Source organism: Syngnathus leptorhynchus, chromosome 2, assembly GCF_054491065.1.
Source record: "Syngnathus leptorhynchus isolate UIUO chromosome 2, UIUO_Slep, whole genome shotgun sequence".
In the NCBI taxonomy this organism is placed as follows: domain Eukaryota; kingdom Metazoa; phylum Chordata; class Actinopteri; order Syngnathiformes; family Syngnathidae; genus Syngnathus; species Syngnathus leptorhynchus.
Genome location: NC_141196.1, coordinates 6,825,102 through 6,848,040, shown reverse-complemented (window position 1 = coordinate 6,848,040; position 22,939 = coordinate 6,825,102). Strand labels below are relative to the sequence as shown.

Genomic DNA, 22,939 nt, shown 5'->3' with positions numbered 1-22,939 from the left:
TTGACAGCTTTTATGTTATAATGGCAACATAGCATTTTTTTTTCTATATAGTTAAAATGACAGTGATGCCTTGAGGTAAATTAATGTGTTGCGTGAGCATGCTAGCAACTATCGAGGGGTCAATTTTTGCTCAAGGCACCCTGGCGTGTACAAATATGATGAAAACACCTAGAGAATGAAATAAGGGTGCCAATTTCTGATTACGAAAAGAAACAGGATGAGTACTACTCTTTAAATCATGTGACCTCTCCACCGTGCCGATGTACTGAGGTTGACACAAATAGTGAAGGCACGGTTCCAACATGCACACATGATCACGTCACAGCACAACAACCGCAAAGGCGGGAAATCACACAGGCCAGCTGACCCGTGTGTAAACCCAACAACGATGGCATCAGCACACTCGGAAGACACGTTTTGATTTAAAGTGGGTGATGAAGGGGTGAGAGGTCAGGTAGGCATCAAAAGGGAGGCTGAAAAGACCCATTGGAATGATTTTAAAATGCACAACTTTGGTTAAAGAATGAACTTAAATTTGCAAGATAGTGGTGCATCTCTTCAGCCAACCAATATCAGCTTCAAGAACACAAAGCCACACACCACGTCGTGTTTGGAATCGATGCCTAGTAAGACTAAGTTAGAAGCCAGGATTGTGGAGACATCCGCTAAAGGGGGGCTTGGGTTGGTAGGCAGCTTTAGATTGGCTTCATAGGCCCAGGGATGGACCGGTACCTGTTTAAATGACAGGATTGGACTCATCTGTAAAGGTTCTCATGAGCAGGGGCCTGGTTGACGAGCGTGGGGACGGGACGCCCCCCGAATTCGACTCAACTGGATTCCTCTGGAAGGGTGGGGTAAGAGGACACGTAACTGAACTGACAAGCATATGAAGGACCGCCGGAGACATAATTCAGGATTACTGCGAATACACACGGCTGAAACCCACAAGTGAAATGCTAATACAAATACTACTTGAAATCCTTTCTCACACCATGCTGAAATCCACTTAGAAAATAGTTTCATTACTGCTTTAAGACAATTCCAGCATGGAGAACTCTTGCTTTGGTTCTGAATGTGGTGATCTGCTCAGGAAAACGGTAAAAAAAAAAATAATAATAATAAAAAAGAAGATAATCCTGAATTACGTCTCGCATGGCTCCTCATACACCATAGGCACAGACAGACAGACAGACATTGTCGTTCTCAGTCTTATGATTGCTGTCAGACAAGTGGCACGAATACACAAAAAGTCTTAATACAGTGAGACACATGGACACAGAAAAAGCACCTTTTAAACCAGACGAGTAAAATACCTGTTTCCTTAGTTGCTTACCTTAGTCAAAGCCACTTTGTACATTTTCGACTGAAGTGGTTTGAGATTGTAGTCGCTCTGACATTCTAAAATGGCGTACTATGTAATTATAGGTCCAGCCTCTATAAACCAGGGGTGGGCAAAGTTTTATTTTTTTTTTCCCCTTTACCTCATCTAAATATGATGTGAGTGTCTATTTAAAAAAAAAAAAAAAAAAAAAAAAATCATATGAGGCTTTTGAGCAAGGCCGTGCCTTGAACTCTGCAGCAGACAAACATACACATGCAGAGACGAACACAATGCAGTGGCCACAAGGGGGGCTGCGGTGCGTGTCCATAATGCGGATGGCGACTTGAGCCTCATGCAGACCTAGATGCTCGGACGTGCACAAGCGACCCCGCTGCGCTGAACATGCAACAGGCGCAGCTGGGAGGAGACAAACGGCCGAATGATATGACCGCACACATAATCACGAAAGATTCGAAGAAATGCAGAGATTCTCAGTCCTTCCAAATTAAGTGCTGAGATTCAAGGTTTGAACTGATTCAATACAGCTTCTTCCCTCATCCGTGGATTACGTGAGAACGGTGAGTACAGTGAAGAAAGGAACATCAAAGTGCACACGCGGAAAGAGCGGGTAGATGTCAACGGTAACAGAAAGAGAAAAGAGACCTCAGTCACTCCACGAGAAGCTGTGAGTGCTAGCGGTCTGCGACAACATGAAGATAGTAGAAGTCCCCGAGGAAGGAAGGCGGTGCTTCATCTTTATGAAGACCGGGGGTCCGCGGGGGAAACGAGAGCAGAGAAAGTGAAGCAGAGTGAGGAGAAAGCGTTAAGTGCTAAAAGCGCTTTGAGGAGGGAAAATTAGTACCAATACAAATACAAAGTTATAGAACAAGCAATGTCAACAATAAAAGCAGGAATGAATAATTATTATTTTTTTCCTACGGACAGAATTTGTGATGCCGCTTTTACTGTTTGTGACCAGGAGACCCACATTATTTTCGAAATGTTAAATTCACATTTTTTATTATTATTACACTGAAAATGGATAATTTCCCAGGGCACACCTGTTGATCTGACCGGTTGGCACAATACAGGTGTACCTAATGTTGTGTCCCGTTTGAATTTCTTAAACAGCTAGTCGTGTGGACTAGCAGGTTCACATAAAAAAATTAAAAAAATACGCATCTTGAACACATCTTAAGACATGGTTAAATCCAACAGAAAGAAAGAAGCGCAACTTAGCAGGTTTGATTACACAAACAAAAATTAATAAACAACCTGGGGCAGAAAAAGCGTTTGCGTGAGTGCGTGTGTATGTTACCTGCTGAGTAAATGGGGTGAAGGGCTTGCGGAAGGCGGCCAGAAGGATCTCTGGCAGGAGGCTGAGCACGACGAGCAAGATGATGACCAACCAGGCTGACACTGAACTCAGCATGGTGGCAAACACAAAATACATACGCTGTTGCCTCAGGAATGGCCTGCGGGAGGGCAGAGAGCAAAAAGGTTCACACCGGTTGCAAGAAAGTCCAGATCATCTGTTTACTCACCAAATAATTCCTCCCCAGAAGAAGCTGAAAAGCACGTAAAATGCAAGGGAGCCCCATATTACTAAGTGGTTGACCCATGTCCAGTGTCGCGTGTCCAGGGCAAGCTAGGAGAGGACAGGACACAAAAGAACGAGATGAAACATTTTCCCGTCAAACATGCATGTTATTAATCAAAACATGCTACTCACCTTTAGTGTGACGGTGAAGACGAGGACGGTGAAGACGATTGTGCCATATGACCAGTTGCCATAAACCTGGATGCAAAGATACACATAGCGCGTGAGCTGAGGAAATTCACAGAGCAAAGCGTACGAGGAGCGAAAAACAAACCTGGCCGTTATCCGGCAGGGCGGCGTTCTTGAACAAACATCGCACACCGATGAAGAAGACCAAACCGTGGAAGACCCCGAGTAACGTCCAGTACATGAAGGGCCTCCATCGCAACATGGCATTCTTGCGAATCTCTCTGTACATGGCAAGAGTAACATTAGACATTTCACTTAAATGATGATGGTGCCAATTCATTAATTTATGCTTGGATGCAACTTTCATGCATCTATCATGATGACTGATTAAAACATTGCAACAGCATAAAAAAAATATATATTTTCAGTATTATGAAATAAATAAGTAACTTGTATTTCACAACAAAACGTCCCCTGCATTCATGAAAATGATCTCAGCCTCCGACTGCGATCTAGGGAAGATTCCAGGGCGTACCTGTAGAGGGGAGCATTGTTCAGCAAAGCCTGGATGCTGATGTGCTGCTCCAAGAGGCTGTAAGCCAGGATGGGCATAGAGGTGAAGCAGATGTTGTACATCGTCAGATAGGCTGCGTCATAGAGGGGCTGGGGAAGACGGCCACAATGGATGGCAAGGGGGCGGGGGTGGGGGGGACCAGGGGTTATTATCAAGGAGAGGATAAAACTGATCCACATACGCTCATTAATCTAATACACGACAGACAAAATGTATTTGTCAACTTCACGACTCGGCAATGACCCACTAGAGCGTGATGTCGACTGGTCGCTGACCATGCGGTCTTGGAGTGACGAAGCACAGTCACTTGCAAACACAAGATGAGTGAGCTGAATGAAATTAAGTCTGTCAACTTCATAGATTCAAATTATGACCACCATGCAGGAAACCGCTGCTGGGGTAAGCCGGCCTCGAACGAAGGCTACTTTCCATTGAACTTGGGTTAAGCAAATGTTTGGTAGCAAGCACATTGAGCGAGAGGATATTTATTCATGAAAGATTCACAGCAAATTGATCTATGACCTATTTAGGGAATAAAAGGTCACTTGATAGATTGACATCTAATATTTAAATTCAGAACTCTCGCTGGAGTCTAAGATACCGCTATGCTTACACGCCGGACATTTTTACTATGATTGAGGCAACATCTAGCATGGATGGAAGTGCAAACATCTGAGGGAAATAACAAAGGGTCAATCAGAGGGAAAGATGGGGCGGAGCGAGTTGAACAACCACTTGACGATCAATACATTTTTAAAACTTTCAGGGTTCTCATTGCATACTCACCTGCTGAGAATGGCCGCAGAAGAACTGGTACAAAAACTGAGGTAAGATGAAGCACAGGTTCTGAAGGGGAAAAACGGTCGATTGTGAAGATCATCTCAAAAGCATTTGTAGGGGATAGGATAAAGTGTTTTTGCTCTGCTACCTTGTAGAAGAAATACTGAACCAAGTGTGCAATTCGAACATAGTAGAGATGTCCATGGGCCAGGAGGAGTTTCTTCAGGTGCTTGAGTTTGGGAATGGCGTAATCACTGTTCCTCACCGCCTGCCGACCCTCTTTACCCTTGATGCCTGAAATATCCAGAGGAAATGAGAAGCCAAAGGACTTTCTACTGCTTGTGTCAAATTTAGCATGAGAATTCTTACCGATGCCAACATGAGCTTCCAAAATCATGCTGACGTCATTGGCACCATCACCAATGGAGAGGGTTATCGGGTTGCCTTTGGAGTTCTTCACCAGTTTTACAATCTGAAGAAAAGAATGAGGCAAGCAAATGAGAATTCTGAAAGGAATTGAATTATTTGATTCAGTAGACAATGGAGGAATGGGGCCCATGTTTTCCCTGACCTGGGCCTTTTGCAATGGAGCCATGCGGCAGCAGAGCACAGCGGTGCAATTTTGACAAATCTGCAGGAAGAGGTTCCTGTAGTGGCTGGAGTTGGAATCGGCGGAGTTGAGCACCATTGATAGAGTGGCTCCATCAATAATGAAACCGTAGTCGTGACTGGTAACCGACCAGTTCCTGTATGAAGAAAACACAAAGGATTTAAGCACTGGAAAGAATGTCACACTCTCTTTTTTTTTTTTTTTTAGTGCAGTGATACAGTGTCACAAAAATGAGTCACCAAATTAAATTTGGTAACCATCCTTATGGCTGTCGCCTCAAATCAACATGAATTACGTAAAATGGTGAGCTCATGTTTGTGAGCTACTGTACATCACCACCAAAGTTTAGACAACCAACCCGCTGATGCCATTTTCTAAGGCTGGCGAATCCTGCACCGCTTTCTTGTGATACTCGAGTAAGAGCTCGTGCAGTCGTTCCTCGCGCTTTTGACCTCCTTCATCGAGAGTGCGCACCGTTAGCTCCAACAGCTCGGTGGTCATCTGAAACAAGCGACAGGCAAAGCAGGTAGACTTTGCCGTCTCCATTTTGTCTCCCGTCAGGACCCAGATCTTAATGCCGGCCCCCTGCAGAGCCTCCATTGTTTCTGCGGCCTCCTCTTGAAGTCTGCAAAAGAAATATTTGTACTTCGTTAACAAAAGCAAACCTCCAATCCCTCACTTTGCGTATGTACTCGATTTAATCACAAGATGGCAGTATCATCTCACAGAAAGACAGCGAAGAGGTGACAGTGTCCTGAGCTTTGTGACGTTTCAACCTCACACAAAACAAACAAAACACACCCACCTATCTTCAACAGCAGTCGCGCCGATGAGGCTCATGCCGGTCTCCACTTCGTTATAAATGGCCACAAGCTTTTCCTCCCTGCCCTGCAGAGCCAGCCTGGCTTCCCTCAGGCCCGCGTCCACCTGGGCGTACTCCTCCAGGTCGAGTAGTTTGTAAGCCACACATAGTGTTCTGTAGCCCTCCTGCATCACAAAGTACATGGCGTCCAAGAGAACTTGGAACAAATCGCGATTCGTCAGATGTGCGAAGATGTGTCAGGCAGCCCACCTTTGCGTTCCGCTCCACGTGCACGCGTGTCGGTTCCACTTCCTCCTGTCTGACGCGAGGGAAAATGGAGGAGTCTGCTCCCTTGCAGAAGAGCACAATATCACCTGTAGGACATTGATAAGCACAAGCGTGTTAAAGGTGGTACGTAAATAAACTCCAAATAGAACGTTGAGACCATTCACCTGACTTGCATTTGACAATTACACTCATTCGTCTTCTCACTGGGTCAAAATTCAACACATGAAGCAACTCATAGCTGTAAAGAGAGAAACAAAAAAAAATCATCCAAGAAGACCTAAAAGAAGAACTTTAGTGAGTTTTTTTTTTTTTTATGTACTAACTTACACTTCGATTTCATGGCTCCTGTTGAGGATTTTCATGGCTTTACTTTCCAGACCCAGAAATTTGAAGCCATACCTGGCAGGAGGAGACAAACCACCACAACTTTATTCCAAATGGTCATTGTAAATAAAAATGAATCCTGCAGCAGCTCACAGCCCTTTCCTTACCTCATGGCACCCTTGACCAGAGCGACCTCATCAGGTGAGGACGCTATGAAGCCCCTCTCTTCCTGAGGGGCACTGAGTACAACGGCATCCAGCTGGTCGACCAAGCCGCCACCTTGGACTGGACTCTGCTCAGGGGACTCCTTCACCTGAACCGTGTGGCACAGACAAAGGGCGCGCAGGAACAGCTCCTCGCGGTCCTAGCGACACATTCACATGGAAAAAAAAAAATCAACTCAAGTGTTGCAACAACCTTCCTTCCTTCATCTCATACACATTGTGCCGCAGTGTACAAAGTGTTTCCAGGCACTCGTGCCATCAATACTTAAGAGCTGGATACATATGCTGACACGGCAAATACTGTATGTGGGTGACCTGTGAAGGGCCTTCCGGAGCACTGAGCGATATCACAGGCATCCATATGTTGCTGCATGTGTGAGTAGTTGTTCCCCCCCCCCCCCCCTTGTGTACAACAGATGGGGCGCTACCTCCAAACACCTACCCTGTCAGCTTTTTCCTTCAGTTTGGTCATGGGCCCATCTGTGACACAAAATAAGTCTGCCTCTACTTCCGAGTTTAATCCGTCTACTTCTGCGTCGAAGTCTTGATGCTTGTACTGGTATCCGTCGATGCAGCACTCAATGAATTCCATGTTATTTTGAGTGAGGGTCCCAGTCTTGTCCGTGAAGACATACTCCACCTGCAGGCAGCACAAACACACACACACAAAAAAAAAAAAAGTGTTGTCAATTTGAACAGTCGGTCCCATTGATAGAGTAACACTGCATTGATCATTAACCTTGCACACCGCATTAACTTTGCATCTCTGTCATCTCAGTCAGCGGGCAAATCTAAATGTCAATGGCAACTGACGGCAATTAAAAGTGCCATAAAATTAAATAAGACAAAATGACACCGACTGCTTGGGGTTACTTATTAGCCTTTAAAAGCGCATCGGTTGGAGATCACTGTCTGTTAGTTAATGTTTCATCATTTCATCACAAGAATTTAATAGTATGATGTTGACTTCTTATTTGGTGACACCTGCATAATTTAATTTAAGAGCTACGTCTAAGACGTATGTTTGCAATCTGAGGATGTATTCAGACCAGAAAAGTCCTTTAGTCCGCTTGTTTGGTCCGGGCCAAAGCGGATGCATTTTTTTTTTCGTTTGGTGGGGTTCCTATTCAGACTGTACATTTTGCAAGTGAAGTATACACATCCACTGGACAGCAATGACCAGGGCGGCACACAGAGCACAGAGCCGGAAATGGCGGAAAACATGAGAGTCTTACGCACTGCATTCCTGCTCTGCATATTTGTACTGTTGGTGCAGACCTTCGCTGTTTGTACTCACACCTGAAGCGAAGCGCACCAGAGTTTGTTTGGAAGCGAACCGAGACGACTTCAAAAAGTGGGCCCCGGTCCAGTTCTTTAATCCGCACCAGGGTTCGGACCAGCGTTCAAATCGAACCCTGATCCTTTTAAACAGTCAGGTCTGAATACACACTAAGCCCTAATAATCTTTGTAAATACTGACCTGTCCCAGTTCCTCATTGAGGTCGGAAGTGTTGACCAGCGCCCCTTCCTGGATTTCAGGGTCAAAGAAGTCCTTGTCCCAGGCGATGAAAAAGGACCCCAAAAACTTTTGCATCTCAACGGTCACGTACATGGACACGGGAATGATGAAGTTGAAGAGCACCATGAATGACAGGAAGTCGGTGAACATCTTTAGATACTGGTGAGAGAAAGAGAAGCAGATTAGATATGATAAATCTTACTTTGGTGTCGCAACAATGATTTTGTTGCAATGTTGGGGTAATAAACCACGTTGTTTGGATTGAAATGTTAATAGTTGATTGGTGCAAAAGGTTAACAGTCAATGAAATGGCCAATTTCACAGTGTTGGTCTGCGGTGCAGTTTTTACACTGCGTAATTTTATTAGAGCCGATCAGTAAAGGGTGAAGCTTGTAAAACAAGATTAAAAATATGTTGCGTGACGCTGCTGCCTTTGACGTTAGCATACGCATTGTAAAATCATAAAATAAAAATCACTTGCCTGATTGGTGTCCCTCTCTTTCTGGGTTTTTGTATTGTACCAAGGCTCATCTTGTCCGGGCTTGCTTTGCCACACATACTTGAGCGTGGTGCACACCAGGGCCTTGCTCAACAAAATGCAAAGGTACACCAAAAGGAAGGCATTGATGGACCTGAGAAAAGGGGGGGGGGGATTTAAAAATGCCCGGTTACCGAAAAGGTTGCTGTCACACATGGGCGACCATACTTGCACCTTGGTGTAAACTTACTTCTCCACAGCAGAGCGTTTCTGAGATTTGCCCTGATAATTGAGAGCCATTTTGGTCTCCATCCCAGTGTAAATAGCGACACCTTAAATAACCCACAAGAGGAACTTACACTTTGTTACTTTTGATCATAAAACATGATGCATGAGAACGTAGACTCACCGCAGACTTTCTCCGTATTTTTTAAGGTTGCTCCTTTAAGCAGCAAGTTCTCCGGGCCCAAAGACCTGTACAGGATCATCGGTTAAAGTCAAACTGGGGGCAGTGGATTCCACATTCTTCTCATTTCATAAAATGGAAACCTGGCAGCGCAGCTGGCACTGTCTCTAAAAGGTGCAGGGACATTCGTTCGCAGGGAGACACTGGCATTTGTTTAAGCAGCCATTAGTTTTGGAGTTCCTGAATCCAAGCCAGACCCTTTTAAATTTACCAGCGCACTACTGTTACAATGAAGGATCAATAAAAGGATTCACTGATGACGCAAAGAGTTTTTTTAATCCGTCTCTGACTTCAACATGTGCTTGGTGGACCAATATTGAGTGCTCTCACCTTACTACAGGCTCCTGATTGCTTTTGTAGATGTGCATACGGCCGACGAACCTGGCAGAAAAAAAGCACACCCGTTATTGACTTGCTGAGCAGAGATACAGACGCGTGCAAAATCGTTGGTTTCCTACTTGTCCTCGTCTCCTTCCTTCTTGTCAATACGCATTTCAACAAATTTAGTTTCAAATTATTTCGGTAATGATTGGGAGTTAACAATGCCTCTTTTATATTACTTTCATCAGGTTAAGGTGATCCTTGTGTTTTTTTCCCAATAGGATACCAGAAAATGTCTACATCTGTTGAACAACATTCGGACATATGACAGAAATCCTATGAATGTTTTTTGTAGACTTGCAGTGTGAATGTGTTGAATACCCACTTATAAAGGTCAGGCTGAGGCTGTTCACACTCCAAAGTGGCACTGAGGGATTCCAGATCCTTCTCTATGTCTGGAACAGTGTAGTGTGTCTGAAGATGAGGAAGAGACTGAGCGTCATGAATCTGACACAATGGGGGGAAAGTAAAATCCCCTGAACGCATTGGCATGGTGACAAATGATAAAAAAAAAAAAAGAAGCCTGGAATAACCGGTGGAACCTTCCTTTTCGTCCTGAACACATTTTTTTTCATCCACATTTTGGCAGAGTTTTTATACACCTGCTCAGTTTTCATTTAAAAAAAAAAAAACTGACTCAGGCCTTAATTTCCTGAAATGGATGAATGTCCAACACATTTAAAATAATAAAACTATTTTCTATAGCCTGCAAAGCGTATTCCTAGATGCAAGCTTTTAATCTTAAAGCAACAATCAGCGAAACACAGACCTTCAAGAAATGAAAGCATACAGCATGGTAACACTTTCATTACATTTCATTTGGCCACAGGTGAGTTACTGAGCAGTCACTTTCATTCTTTGTCAAGGTCTCGAGTCGACTGCCATCACATGTTCCCTCTCACGTATAAAGGTCTCCAGTCGGACAAGATGGTCCACCGTACTCTTCCCCTTCCTGAAGCCACACTGATTATTCAGTCAAATGGCCTGCCTTTTCATGTCTCGAAACTCGTCTATTATTCAACATCCTTTCCATGGTTTTACATAAACTCGGCTATTGGGTTCGCGTGGTCAGAGTGAGCCTTGCCTGGTTTTGGACTAGGAACAATCGTTGCTTCTTGCCAAGACGGAGGAACATTTCCTGAGTCTCAAATCACATTAAATATTGTCAGGAGATGGGCCAATGAATTGAGCAGTCACACTTAAGAAACCAGCACAAACTAGCTTCAACGGTGCTGCTCAATAAGCCACCAGGTCACAAACCAAAGTGCAGTCAAAGTAAAATGCTAGATGTTCATTTACGTATTTCATTGGTCACTACTATTTACCAATTTGAACTTCAATACAATGTATTGTTTTGTATTTTTACGTAACAAATATATTATTGTGATTTACATTACTTCCTATAGGAAATATCGCTTTGGTTTTTAGACAATTTAGTTTAAACACACTCTGGAACAGTGTAATACAAAAAAAACTAAGTTTTTTGTTATAGCCCTCTGTTTGGGACTATACGCCTGAAAACAACTAAACCTTACTTTATGGTTGGACTCTCCATCCAGACTAGCAGTGGTAACAAAACAGGTGTCATCATCACGGCTGGATCTGATCAGGATTAAATCACAGGGAAAGGTCTCATCTTCTTCCACCTCCAAAATGTCTCCCACCTAGATAAAAGTGACATTTATTTCTCATAAATGGGTACACATCCACAATGAATGTTCAAAACGGCGTTGTTGTACTTAATACGTTAGACGGCCAAAAATATTAGCAGAAGACTTCCTAAAACCATCAGCATAAAAGTGAAATATATCATTTGTTTAGTGGTCAGTTCAAACACTTCCCAGGAAAAATCGCTATATCTCAACAGGCTAGCAGTGATGATGTAAGCTACCTTGATCTTCTCACTCTCTTTCCGTAGCCTCAGACCGTTTTCAAGCACTGTCACGGGGTACTTGTTCACCTCATTGTCAGCCTTGTGTCGTAGCCAGTCCTCATAGCCCTGCGGGGGGGGGGGCACATTTTAATGTATATACGTCAAAGAAATTCGGACCTTCTGGGGCACTTTACGGTTAATGGTTTAAAAAAAAAAAGGTAGGGAATTAAACTCAACTTAATTATATTAGCGCTGCTTTATTTCACTATACAGGAACCTTAAACAAATGTCCCCTTATGAGCTTTGCACACATTACATGGAAAAATAATTGATGCTTTCCGTTTGTTTTCATATCTACATGGCTGCCAACAGCTGAGTGACCCAGAAGGCCACATTGTCTGTTTTCAAACCAAAGGCCATCATCAAGCTCTATCAGCGGGGGCACACACATTTACAGAAGGAAGTCCGGCCACCAGTGTGCATTTCAAAGCCTCAGCGGTGTACCGACTAAAAAGTCAGTTCTCAAACAATACATCTGAAGGGGGACACAGCGGTAACAAAAGACAAGAATTACGCTCACTGAAAAAGTTCCCTGTGGTCAGTCCTTCAGAGGCCCCTTTTTTTTTGTCTACCCTAATCAGAATTCAGCAGGAGTGCATTATTACAAAGTCCAGAACACATTAGTCATGTACATTTCAGGAGAAAGAACAAATGGAAATAATGAAGAATAAGTCTATGATTAGGTTAGAAGTCTTTTGGGGGGAATTATCATATCCCCACACACACACACACACACACACACACACACACACACACACACACACACACACACACACACACACACACACACACACACACACACACACACACACACACACACACACACACACACACACACACACACACACACACACACACACACACACACACACACACACACACACACACACACACACACACACACACACACACACACACACACACACACACACACACACACACACACACACACACACACACACACACACACACACACACACACACACACACACACACACACACACACACACACACACACACACACACACACACACACACACACACACACACACACACACACACACACACACACACACACACACACACACACACACACACACACACACACACACACACACACACACACACACACACACACACACACACACACACACACACACACACACACACACACACACACACACACACACACACACACACACACACACACACACACACACACACACACACACACACACACACACACACACACACACACACACACACACACACACACACACACACACACACACACACACACACACACACACACACACACACACACACACACACACACACACACACACACACACACACACACACACACACACACACACACACACACACACACACACACACACACACACACACACACACACACACACACACACACACACACACACACACACACACACACACACACACACACACACACACACACACACACACACACACACACACACACACACACACACACACACACACACACACACACACACACACACACACACACACACACACACACACACACACACACACACACACACACACACACACACACACACACACACACACACACACACACACACACACACACACACACACACACACACACACACACACACACACACACACACACACACACACACACACACACACACACACACACACACACACACACACACACACACACACACACACACACACACACACACACACACACACACACACACACACACACACACACACACACACACACACACACACACACACACACACACACACACACACACACACACACACACAGCTTGTTGACCAGGATCCTACCTGCTTGATCGCTGTCACTGTAATCACAAAAAATAAGGGTAGGCCACTGGTGACTGGGCTGGTGGGGGTGTCCACTATCACCTATTGGGAACAACAACAAAACAAATAAAAGAAAATCAAGAGTGTATTACTTTTGTGACCTTCTTTGCTTTGAATCAGCACATTGCAGAATTTATCAGTGGCAGATGTGTGTTTTTGGGGAGGAATGAGTGAGGAAGTAGTTTGGTGGGGGAGGCTTTCTTTCACTAAATGCAGGGTGTAGTCTGTGTTTTGGAAAAGCGTGTTATTATTACCCCCGCTGAATCGTGAGAAACACAGTTGAGGAACTGATGTTCAAGACACGAGATGGCTTAATTTTTCAAGCACGGTCATGCCGGAGCAGAACATCGTCCAACTCGCATTACCAGTTTCATTTTGGCGTGCACAAAAGCTGAAGCATGTTACTTTTTATCTGGCGCCGACGGCGGTGATTTAGAATTTGGAGCAGGAATCGGGTAATCCCAAACAGCCTGTCACGGAGCAACCACCTGACCAAAGCTTCCTGCTAAACGCACACAAACGGCCTTCTGTAACCGTCATGAGATTATCACTGGAATTTCTGATCCCGCTCTCACTAAGCCAGAACACAATCACCTGTGAAAGTAGGAATAAAAGCAGAATGCAAACACACAAAAATCGATTTCTAAAATGTGACACGCGTGATGAGGACCAGAACAGCGCACCAAACAATGCGTTTCGTAGTAACAAGATTGACCTGTGAGAGGCAGTGTGGTCCCACAAGACATCTAGACTGCCGTGGTGAAAAAAAAAAAAAAAGCCCCCAAAAGTCCAAATCACTCTATATTTTACGTAATCTGTCTTTTTTTTGCTTCAATTCTATGGACACCATGGCCAGATGGACACAGTTTTATATAGAGCTTCAGTCTTGATTGTCTGTCTACATGTGTTGCTGCACCGCGTGTTCAAGCATCCATTGAAAGGTATACAAGTTTGCTTGCTCATGAAGTTTGCAATTCAACTAAAACTGCCTTGCCTCACCTCATAAAGTGACATCAGCGCTACTTGTTATCCCGTTTATGCGGTTTCTTATTGCTTGTTTAACTTGACTGAATTTCCTCAGGCAATCTTCGTTTAACCGTAAACTTCAACTGGGAGTGGCAAAGAACAACCTAAAATCAAATTTGGACAAACTCTTCATGTGTAAGTGCTTGTGAAGTGGGAAGAGTTCACTGCCAAGGTACAGCACTTGCATTTCAAATGTTGTTGTCAAGTCGAAGGGAAGAAAAAAAAAAAGCCACAACAGTGGCTCGTAATTTGAAAATTAAAAATGGGGTCATTTGTATCTCATGAAGCAACCGAGGCAAAAGCGAGGATACAATATGGCCTCATGCAATACTATGGTTTCAGTCCTGACTAGTTTGTAGTCCAAAGAAGATCGTGCAAAGTATAGATGTATCTGAGTTTTTTCCCTAAGTCCATAAACTTCCCCAGCCATGCTTGAAGACAAGGTCTTAGAGTTAACTTTCCAACCACCTAAATAAATAAATAAACATCTAAAAAAAAAAAAAAAAAGTTACAGCAAACCTTTAGTCACATGTTTAGAAAGGAGGATTGACTGATTAGGGGAAGTTTAAAACAAAAAACAACACCACAAACTTCCATGCATGTCCCTGTGATGCACCAGTCAGATGGTCAAACCACAACACGGAAGAAAAACAAAACCCCCAAAAAAAACAGAACAAACTTCCAGCCTAAAGTGTTGTTTGATTCATCATTTGTCATCTCTGTGACAAATTTAACGATGAAAGTGGTGTATAAAAAGCAATCTCTTCCTCAAAATAGTCCAGTATGGACTATCTTCAGCACAACAAGCATATTTGGAATAGCGTTGTGTCAACTTCCCTTTGTGGTTTTAATAGCACGTCAAAAAACCCAACCAGCATTCATCAATTACATCAAGATACAAAACAGATGTCCTTCTATTAAACAAAAACACTGGCAGAGCCTTTGCAACACTCGAGCAATACAGCCAGGTATGTTTCCCCCCTCTGCACCAAATGCAAAAAAAATAAAATAAAAATAAAAAAATAAATAAAAATTATATATATATATATATATATATATATATATATATATATATATATATATATATATATATATTCCGTGGTGTTGTCGGTGTGGTATCAGCCCCGCACAAACCTCTCGTATCAGCTGCAAAGTGTGTCAGAGTGAGAGGGAGACAGCAAGATCCCCTCGAACACCCCCAGGTCCCAGGGCAACGTGTGCATGCATGTTTGTGTTTGCGTCATCTTCCTTCACTTCGCACTTCATCCCTCTTCACGCCACCCACCCTTCTTCTTCTTCTTCCTGGTTCTGCCGCCTTTTTCCTCTCTGGAGCTTTCAGTGCCATGGTTCCTGTGCTCTCACGCCATTCTCCTATTCCCATTTGATCAAATTCGTGCAAAGACACGCAGGGCTATTTATAGGAGAGTGGTGCTTTTTTATCAGCCTGTGCCTATTTGTGGTGCTCAGAATCACACAGAGGACTTCCTGGATGCTGACGTTGGCAGTGCAGCGCTGCGGAGAGAAATGTGTGTGTTTGTGTGTGTGAGGGAGGGAGGGACCGAAAAAGGGGAAAAGACACCAAATGACAAAAGGGGAAGAGAAGAGTTCCATGACGCCGGCTCTCACAGAGGAGTGAAAAAGGTTTCTTTCTGTTCAAGAGATGAGGTAAAGAAGGAGTGCATGTATACCTGTTGGTTAATCTCCCCTCTCTGCTTTCTCTGATATATTAGAACCCCCGCATGGATGGGAGGTAAAAATGAGCAGTTAGAAATAAGAAAACCCTCTAGCGACTTTGGATTAGTGGAGAAATGCCAGCCACGCTGCAGCTTGGGTAAACAGTTGTCAGCAAACCCGCAACACCCATGACGCCAAACGCAGCCGAGGCATTCCCTCCTCGGCCACAACATTAGGTACAGTGGCAAACTCACAACAGACCGAACTCAAGAACTTTAAGTCTGTGATGGAGACTGGCATAATTTTGAGAACGCTTCTTATTTGGTTTGTGGCGGGGTAGAAATTACAACTGCGCTGCTTAATGCTGACTCTCATTTAAGTTACTGAATAACCCAGTTCAAGTTAACCGTTACTTGAACACAACTCTTTAGGATCGTACCTGGAAGACAAGTGCATTTATTTTAAACAAGTTTGAATATTATTCTTTTGTTGTTTTTCTAAAGTCGGCTCGGTGGTGCACCGAGTTGCACGTCTGCCTCACAGTTAGGAGGGTGCGGGTTTGAATCCACCTCTGGCCCTCCCTGTGTGGAGTTTGCATGTTTTCCCCGTGTCCGTGTGGGTTTTTTCCGGGTGCTCCGGTTTCCTCCCACATCCCCAAAACATGCTTGGTAGGCCAATTGAGCACTCCAAATTGTCCCTACGTGTGAGTGCAAATGGTTGTTTGTCTCTGTAAGCCCTGCGATTGGCTGGCAACCAGTTCAGGGTGTCCCCCGCCTGCTGCCCGATGACGGCTGGGATAGGCTCCAGCACGCCCGCGACCCCCGTGGGGATAAAGCGTTTCAGAAAATGGATGGATGGATGTTTATCGAAACAATAAAAAAGTCACAATAAGCATACCCTTTAGAGTAGTAGTATTGCTAAAATCTAATGGATCCCTGCTCAAGTGCTAGCTAAGTCCAGCCAGCCAAACTGGAATATGCAGGCTGTTCTGTCAACAGTTGGGCTAGGGAGGAAAAAGTCCACACCACTTGATAATGATGGAATTTCCTTTGCGGCCCGGAGACACTTCCGAGTTTACCAATTAGCTTTGGGCAGTCAGTCACTCCGCAGGCTCATTCAGTCAATATGTAATGAGAGGACGCATCGGGGCGACTGTTTACACTAGGACCTGTTTGTAGCTACCGTTGCGGTGACAGCTGCTGGGTAGGGGTAAAGGAGGGGGAGGGGGGGGATTTGCGTGAGCCGGAAAGGAGAGAGAGAGACAATGGAAGGGAGGCGACCAGAGACTGGTCGGTATCGACCAAAAAGCTCAAGAGGTAGACTGAATAATTGCGAATTGTGCATTTTGTGAATGATTCCTCACCTGCACCAGGAAGATGATAAGGAAGTAGAAATTGGCAATTCTTCTGAACTGTTCAAACAAGTTCTTTGGTAAAAAGTTCCACACGGTATACTGCGGGAAGGAAACAAATTTGTGATTACAAAACAGTACAGAAATACAAATCATTTTAAGCGTATTTTAATATTTACACCACGTTTGTATTCAGTCTGGGAGGAAGAACAGAGGCGACGTGCAAGAGATTAGACTGACTAACTAGAGAGACAAGCCACGCTTTGCACTGATTAAAACTGAAGATTTATCACCTTGAATTTCGATACTCTTGAATAGTGCCAGTAAACCAATGACATTGGCAACTGTTCCGGCGGAGTACTTTGCATGTTTGGAAGTGAGAATAACTGCTGCTGATGTCATTGAGAAGGAAACAGTGCACTTTATCTGCCAAAAGGCAGATGATCTTATTTGCCTTAGATTGGTGGGTTGCTAGGTTTGTGCACCTGACAAAAAAAAGCAACTTGAAAACAAAAAAAACATCTTCATTATCTACATTCAAATTTTACAATTTTAATAGTCTGGCTCGTCCCCACTTTTGATGGTAGTAGTGGATTAAAAAGCAATGGCGATACGACAGCACGAAAAAAAGGACACACAAGTAGGAAGGAATGCTGAGATACGTTCTTCACACACAGACAAAGCAATAAGGTCGTGTTTATGAAGATAGTACATCAGATACGGGGGAAGGTGTTGAAATGCAACCACAGCAAAACAGTCCATCTTGTTTTGCCAGAGAAAAGAGAGGGGAAATTAATGAGAAAAGAAAGCAGGCTTGCGAGAAAGGGGACGGCAAGCGAGAGTTGGAAAAGTGGCGATGGGCCAATGCAAAAGCATGACAGAGCCCAGGTACGGAGGAACATAAACATTAAAGTTGCTTTACCCCGACACACGGCCACAGCGACTGAACTTAAGGGGTTGTGTTTTTTGCAGTTTTATTTACAATGCAATTGTCCACCCAAAAGTGCGTCTTACCTTAGACGACACAATTCTGTTGTCACAAAACTTTGGCGGGATGAAAGGCTCGCTGGCAGAACATGGCGGATGACCGACGTAGATAGTCCGACTGTCGACTCTTCTTTCGTCGCCTTTAAACTGCGGGGAGGAGCAGGAGGAGTGAGCATGGCGGCGGGTGGAAGATGATAAAGACAAAAATATACAAGATTAAGGCTAGAATTGGAAGGAATATAAAATAAATCTAGCACCAAAACCAAATGGACTACCAGACGACTAGCTTGAAGTACACATGGCCGAGAAGACTCAATCCTAAACTTCTAAAGCTTCTCGTTTTTGGTCACTCATACTTCACGTTTCCACATTTCCTGGCAATACCATCACTGTAAAATTGTTAAAGGCAAGCTGGGGATCAGATTTATCTCATAAAAAAACTTAACAGCATTTGGGTCGAGGGAGCCAATTACAATGAACATCGAATCATGGCCCTACGCCAGCGCCTGGGAAAATTAGAGCGACCTGGACGGCGATCTTACAGGATTTCAGAATCAAACAAACCTGGACTGACAACTCAACAGAATTTCAGATGATGCAACCATTTGCTCGGCATTACGGGTGAAATAAACATTGCTTTTATGCATTCTTTAAATGTTCATACTATCTGCACAGCGGACAGGAGGAAGCAGCCAAAATGTTTGCCGCCATGTTCACACCTCAGTGTGTCTGTCAAATCTCCCATCTCCATCTTGGATGGCACATCAATAAGCCCTTCTGCAGGACCACATGGACCCAGCTGGCGGCTGCTAGAGGATTAAGTGAGGGAGACGGAAAGACTGTGAAAGCGGCGAGAACAAAAGGGAGAACCTGTTTCTTTTATCATAAAACGACGACTAGCCCTCAGTAGCAACGACGGCATCCCTCTTTGTTGCACGTACATTTATCAGACGGCTGAATCATTCTCCTCCTCTGCGTTTTGAAATACTCACGAACAAAAATAACACCTTTTCGGAGATACATGTAGCGATCTTTTACCTGCGGCAAGCTCTCGAGGGCGGTTTGCCCTTGAGCCATGCTCGTGTTCACAGTTACGAAAGGTTGTTGCGGGCTTTTGATATAGATTAAACACACAATTGGCGAAAAGCTGCATAAGCAAGGTCTGACTTTGCTGATGACATTCACCAAGAAATGTCGGAAGCCCCAAAGCTGGATTTACACAGTAAGCGACCATTACTCTGAATCTCAAGTGGCATAATTTGGAGATGCACCGTGGTAATAAAAAAAAAAACTCCTGGAATGAAATACATCAAAATCAGGCCTACTGAGAACGATTGGATTGGTATCAGATAGCTAGCAATATATTGTTGCTGATTTCATCCTGTACTGCATTTTAGGGGCCGCTTAAGTTTTCCATCAGCAGGTAAAACCTGTTTTTGTGTGTATTTTGTCATCTTTTTTTGTTTGTTTTGTGTGTTTAGACATCAGGGCAAACAAAGTGACACCACGTCGACGGTGGTGGCTTTTCACTTTTTTTTTAGGAGGGGATATTTGCAGGCTTCTATCTTCGATCTATTAAACAGTTGATGATTGGACGATGTATAAACCCGGCAATGTAGAGCGTTTTTTTTTAGCTTTTTTTGACAACAGGGTCACATTTTATTAGTCTTAAGTAGAATATCTTGGTTTTATTCAGAAAATTTCAATTATTTCCTTTTTATGGTTATTAATGTGCTTTAGAGAATGCAGAATAAACGGGAAAAAAAATCCACTGGGTCAACGGGCGTGAAAAGAATGGCGAGCAGTGATTGGTTTTGACCTGAGACCTGTGATGTCATTTTAAATTGACAGCACGTAGCAAAATGGCTGCTGCCTGAGATGGATGGATTTTGACCGTTTCATTCATAGTCCACACACAAAATATTGATAACATGAGATTCGACAAGTTGGGCTGCACAGAACATACAATAAGTACAATTTTGGAATTGAGCTTTAAGAATAGTGAGCTCGCCTGCATACAAGAAATTCCACTGATGACATTTGCCTTGACGTCAGATGTATAAAAGCTGCGTTCAATGCTAACACAGTTAGCAAGCACAGCCAAGAGTGGAGCACTACCATGTCAATACTAAGTAGACGGCGTTCCTTGATGAAAGAGTCTCAGCGACAAACCAATTCGATCAATAAGCGGCCCTTAATGGAGCTGAATTAAGAAAGGAATGGTGCATTAGGCAATTGAGTGATCTTGAAACGTTCCATCAAAGTATATTTAGATGCAGTTTCGCACAGTGAAGACGTTCTGACGTTTACTCGGAACCGATGACCTGCCACGCGCTCACTCTTTATTTCGCCACAATGGCGATACTCTCTGTTGTTAGCTCCATCCATTTTCTGTACCACTCCATCACAATTAATTTATAGCAACAGTTCAGCACACTTTTAGCGCATTCTTTAAATATAATATATAAAATATTAGCCAATTAGGATTTTTAGAAGGTTGACACCCCAACAACTGATCAACCAACTAGATGTCTCTAAAACACTTTTGATCACAAATTGAATGTTTTCTAAAGGTTTGGCTACACGGATTCTTCTTTTAAATGTGCACTTTAAAGTAGCGTGATTATTACATGTATTAATGCGCATTTAAACCAGATTATTAGATGTCGACAATTGAGTGTGAGAGCTTGATTCATTTCAGATTCATCCAGTGAGCATGGGAGCTAACCTATTTTTGATGGATGGTTCATCGCGTCAGCTTGGAAGTGTGTCAGCGCCACCGATGAAAGTAGGCCAAACACGTTTCAGATTAATATTTGTTACTTTAACCACAAAATGCACCACTTTGGGTATGAAACATTTGGCAGAAGCAATAAAGATCTAAAGTTTGAATGTTAAATAGGTTTAAATACTTTTAGAACTTCCGAGTGCTAAAGTGGCATATTTTAACTCGTGATTCAAGTCAGGGGGAAATATTTTCAGGTTTTAATGTCCCGTGGCAGACAATGAACTATGTCGGCTTATCGGGTTGGAGTGAAAAGTTTTGGACAGTTGTGCAATTTTACACAATGGCATTTCAGACCATGTGAGTCACTGTAGGCGAATACTATGAATTCCTTTTGAATGGTGGATATAGTGTAATTCAAGAATTGAAAGAGGTAAAAAAATCAAATAATTTAGAGACAATGAGTGTAATTTTGTGTTGCGTGAGGAAAAAGTGGGCATGCATAAAGTATCTTGACGCTAACTGTGCGTTTTTAAAGCTTTTGGGCAGCAAGGCGGTACAACCCAAAAGCAAAGAAAGTGTGTCATAAAGCTGCACAGAAAGCACACCAGTAAAATGTGCTTCAACACATTTAATGAGGTGTGAGAGGTTCGAGGGAAGTGGAACTAAGCTAGGACTTCTTTATGACCTGCACGTGTTCGTAATGATGAACGGCACTTTGAAGACGGACACAGCAGCTGATATGGAGCAAACGCCATACAAATGAGTTGAATGAGTTCTTAACATTTCCATTTAGTGGAATGTATTGTATGTTTTGAGAAGATTGATTTTTGACAAGTTAAGCACAGAAGTTGTTTGGCTTTGAAAGTTTAGGGAATAAAACCTCGAAGGACGTCATGACGGGCAGTCTGCGAGTCGATCTAAACGACACTTGCGTTTGAACTTCAACAATTCTTTCTAGTCAATCTAAACAGCACTTCGACAATTCTTAAACACTACTAGCATTTATGCTAGTTACTCCATCAGTCTAGTGCCTGTCGTCATTTTCTTTTCCAACTTCCAAAGAGGAAAAATAAATCTTGAGACTTGTCAATAAGAGGCTTTAGGGAGCAACTTGATCCTGATATGATCCTGTGTAATGCGTACAACCAAATACATACTTTCAAAATAAGCTGAAGCTTTTAACCATATTGGTAGCAACAAACAAAAAAACAAACACCACTTTAACAAAATTGCTTGCAATCACCGGGCAAAATGTACTCGGCTGTACACGAGGAGTCCATTTCTGCCCTTTAAAGGGTACACTCAACACTAATGTACCCCACGGGGCTAATTATTACACTCCACGGCAACTGCAGTACAAATCCCAGAGCTCACAGGGAACAAAAGTGAGGCGTCAAGGGTACAAAAGCATTACCGGGTACAATGGTGCCATTTCTTATCCTGAGGAGACGCGGTTGTCTCGTCTTGTGACTCTCGCAGACAATACTCTTACACAACTCACTGCGTGCTAGTTGGACAGTCTGAGGCAAACTAACACATTACATCCTCAATTTCTTTTTTGGGTTATACCTCAAAGACATCAAACCCCAACGATAGTCTTTGTCACACCATTTATTCATCATTTATTCATTTCCTATGTGACAAATTTGTACTGTGGGCTACAAAAAATCCCCTTGCATAGTTATTTTCAAATGTACTGGAGCTGAAACAAAATAAATACCATTGGTGTGTGTTCAGATTGTTTTTACCATTACAACCGACCAAAGTTACATTTTTGGTCTCTTCAAATCTATATGTCTTGGCATTAAAAAGTAATTTGACAGTTGAATGGATCAATGC

General features: G+C 43.3%; 1 protein-coding gene across 6 annotated transcripts in view; it reads right to left on the bottom strand.

The window, feature by feature from the left end:
* atp11c (ATPase phospholipid transporting 11C (ATP11C blood group)) overlaps positions 1–22,939 on the bottom strand; it is a 30,710-nt gene that overhangs the window by 2,632 nt on the left and 5,139 nt on the right. For 3 of the 6 annotated variants that reach the window (XM_085906393.1, XM_085906394.1, XM_085906395.1), the window contains exons 2-28: positions 18,400–18,519; positions 17,398–17,487; positions 13,296–13,376; positions 11,388–11,495; positions 11,032–11,160; positions 9,822–9,910; positions 9,446–9,496; positions 9,059–9,123; positions 8,900–8,981; positions 8,653–8,803; positions 8,133–8,330; positions 7,095–7,292; positions 6,596–6,792; positions 6,432–6,503; positions 6,269–6,342; positions 6,087–6,190; positions 5,820–6,001; positions 5,373–5,639; positions 4,976–5,150; positions 4,774–4,876; positions 4,553–4,698; positions 4,411–4,470; positions 3,586–3,713; positions 3,196–3,331; positions 3,054–3,119; positions 2,866–2,969; positions 2,640–2,796 (exon numbers count right to left, since the gene is read on the bottom strand). In XM_085906393.1, the coding sequence (XP_085762519.1) occupies positions 2,640–2,796; positions 2,866–2,969; positions 3,054–3,119; positions 3,196–3,331; positions 3,586–3,713; positions 4,411–4,470; positions 4,553–4,698; positions 4,774–4,876; positions 4,976–5,150; positions 5,373–5,639; positions 5,820–6,001; positions 6,087–6,190; positions 6,269–6,342; positions 6,432–6,503; positions 6,596–6,792; positions 7,095–7,292; positions 8,133–8,330; positions 8,653–8,803; positions 8,900–8,981; positions 9,059–9,123; positions 9,446–9,496; positions 9,822–9,910; positions 11,032–11,160; positions 11,388–11,495; positions 13,296–13,376; positions 17,398–17,487; positions 18,400–18,519 (3,333 nt within the window). Of the gene's footprint in view, positions 1–732; positions 842–2,639; positions 2,797–2,865; positions 2,970–3,053; positions 3,120–3,195; positions 3,332–3,585; positions 3,714–4,410; positions 4,471–4,552; positions 4,699–4,773; positions 4,877–4,975; positions 5,151–5,372; positions 5,640–5,819; positions 6,002–6,086; positions 6,191–6,268; positions 6,343–6,431; positions 6,504–6,595; positions 6,793–7,094; positions 7,293–8,132; positions 8,331–8,652; positions 8,804–8,899; positions 8,982–9,058; positions 9,124–9,445; positions 9,497–9,821; positions 9,911–11,031; positions 11,161–11,387; positions 11,496–13,295; positions 13,377–17,397; positions 17,488–18,399; positions 18,520–22,514; positions 22,670–22,939 lie in introns of those variants that run through there. The other 3 variants (XR_015065562.1, XM_085906391.1, XM_085906392.1) reach the window with 2 other exon arrangements.